This window comes from Pediculus humanus, genomic scaffold, assembly GCF_000006295.1.
Source record: "Pediculus humanus corporis 1103172107673 genomic scaffold, whole genome shotgun sequence".
Taxonomy (NCBI): Eukaryota; Metazoa; Arthropoda; class Insecta; order Psocodea; family Pediculidae; genus Pediculus; species Pediculus humanus.
In genome coordinates, this window is record NW_002987282.1 from 99,307 (window position 1) to 101,011 (window position 1,705).

Sequence of the window (1,705 nt, forward strand, 5' to 3'; positions counted from 1 at the left end):
TTTGAGAAGAGAAGATATAATCTATTCCCATAGCTCAAAAAGATTTGCACCTGTTTAGGTTTTACAACTAGTTCATTCGACTATCAAAAATTTTATTTTCATCATCATCATCATCGTCATCGTCATCATCCATCAATTCAATTTTGTTTTTTTTTTTTTTTTTTGATGATGTCTCCTCTCCTTTTTTTTTTTAAATTTAAAATTATGATTTTTTTTATTTATGTTTTTCTCTTTCGTTTTTTCCAGGTACAATCATCGGGTGTTTTCGAGCTGCGGTTAAAATCGTTCACTAACGACTACGGTAAAGACAACAAGGGAAATTGTTGCAGCGGTGAAAATCCTACACCCACAGGAGAATGTTCGGGTCCTTGCCGAACGCAATTTAGAATTTGTTTAAAACATTATCAGGCACGGATAGATATGAATTCTCCGTGCACGTTCGGGGATGTTGTCACTCCCGTTTTGGGTGAAAATTCTCTCACGATAATGGATTCGAAAAAGGGAGAATTTACAAATCCCATCGCATTTAAATTTGATTTTACCTGGCCGGTAAGTTTATGTTTCATATTATAAATAATTTAATTAATGAACCCCCCTCCCCAACTTTTATTATTATTCGTTTATGGGTTCTCGCGAAAAAGAGAGAGAGAGACGGAGACAGAGGGGGAAGGGAAACCACGAAAAGTGGTTTTTCCATATCACCATATAATAACAATTTTAATATCATTAATTTTGAATTTAATTAAATTAAATAAATAAATTTTTATTTTTTTTATTTTTTCGGGTTGTAACATGGGTTGATTAGTAAAACGGTTGGTTAATTAAAATCGTGATATAGTTTATTTTATTTTATTTTGAAATTAATTGCAAGTTCAAACCCATTACGTAAAAAATAAAAAATAAAAAATTTTTTTTTACTAGAAACGAAAAAAAATTAATTGACGAACGAACGAACGAACGAGAGAAATTCATTCATTCATTTAAAAAAAAAAAAAAAAAAAGATGCTGTGACCACGTGGAACAGCACAAAACACACTGTTGTTGTTTTGAAAAAAAAAAAAAAAATGTTGTGTGTGTGCAAACATTTCATTGACAACTGTTCCATTTTTGGGTTGTCTTTACAATCATCATCATCATTATCATCATCTTCGTCGTCGTCGTCGTCGTCGTTGACGACGTCGACGTCTAGACATTCGCCCCCGTTTTGGCGATTTTCTATACCCGATCATTACCGATCGAAAAATGAGGTCTTTAACAAAAAAAAAAAAAAATTACTGGCAATCTCATCTTTTTATTTTTTTTTTTTCTTTGTCAAATGGACGAAACAAAACCGAAAAATTTTTATTTATTTATTTTTTATTTAAATCGTTGTGACGTTTTCATTTGTCGGGGTAATAGAAAAAAAAAAAAAAAAAAAAAATTGTTTAAAAAACTTGTTTTTAGGTACGACGACAGTTTCTCTCTGCGGGATTCGCGGATTGACAACATAATTTTCATCAATTTTGTTGTATTTGTCGTCGTTTAATTACGTCGTTCCGACAAATTTTCTTTTTTAAATTCCTGTCGCTTTACTTAATTCTCTCTCTCTCTCTCTCTCACACACACACATTTACCTTTCGGATTCTTTTCAATTTTTTTTTTTTTTTTTTTTTTTTTGTTATTTAATTTGTTTGTGTGACGTTTAATTTAACGCTTCGATTAACTC

At 30.9% G+C, this 1,705-nt stretch overlaps 1 protein-coding gene across 1 annotated transcript; it reads left to right on the forward strand.

Moving 5' to 3' along the window:
• Window positions 1–204: 204 nt before the first annotated feature.
• Window positions 205–573, forward strand: Phum_PHUM290730 (uncharacterized protein; the record flags this gene model as incomplete). Its single annotated transcript, XM_002426978.1, has 1 exon — window positions 205–573. The coding sequence occupies one exon, from the start codon at window positions 205–207 to the stop codon at window positions 571–573; it is 369 nt and encodes a 122-aa protein (XP_002427023.1).
• Between the last annotated feature and the right edge of the window lie 1,132 nt (window positions 574–1,705).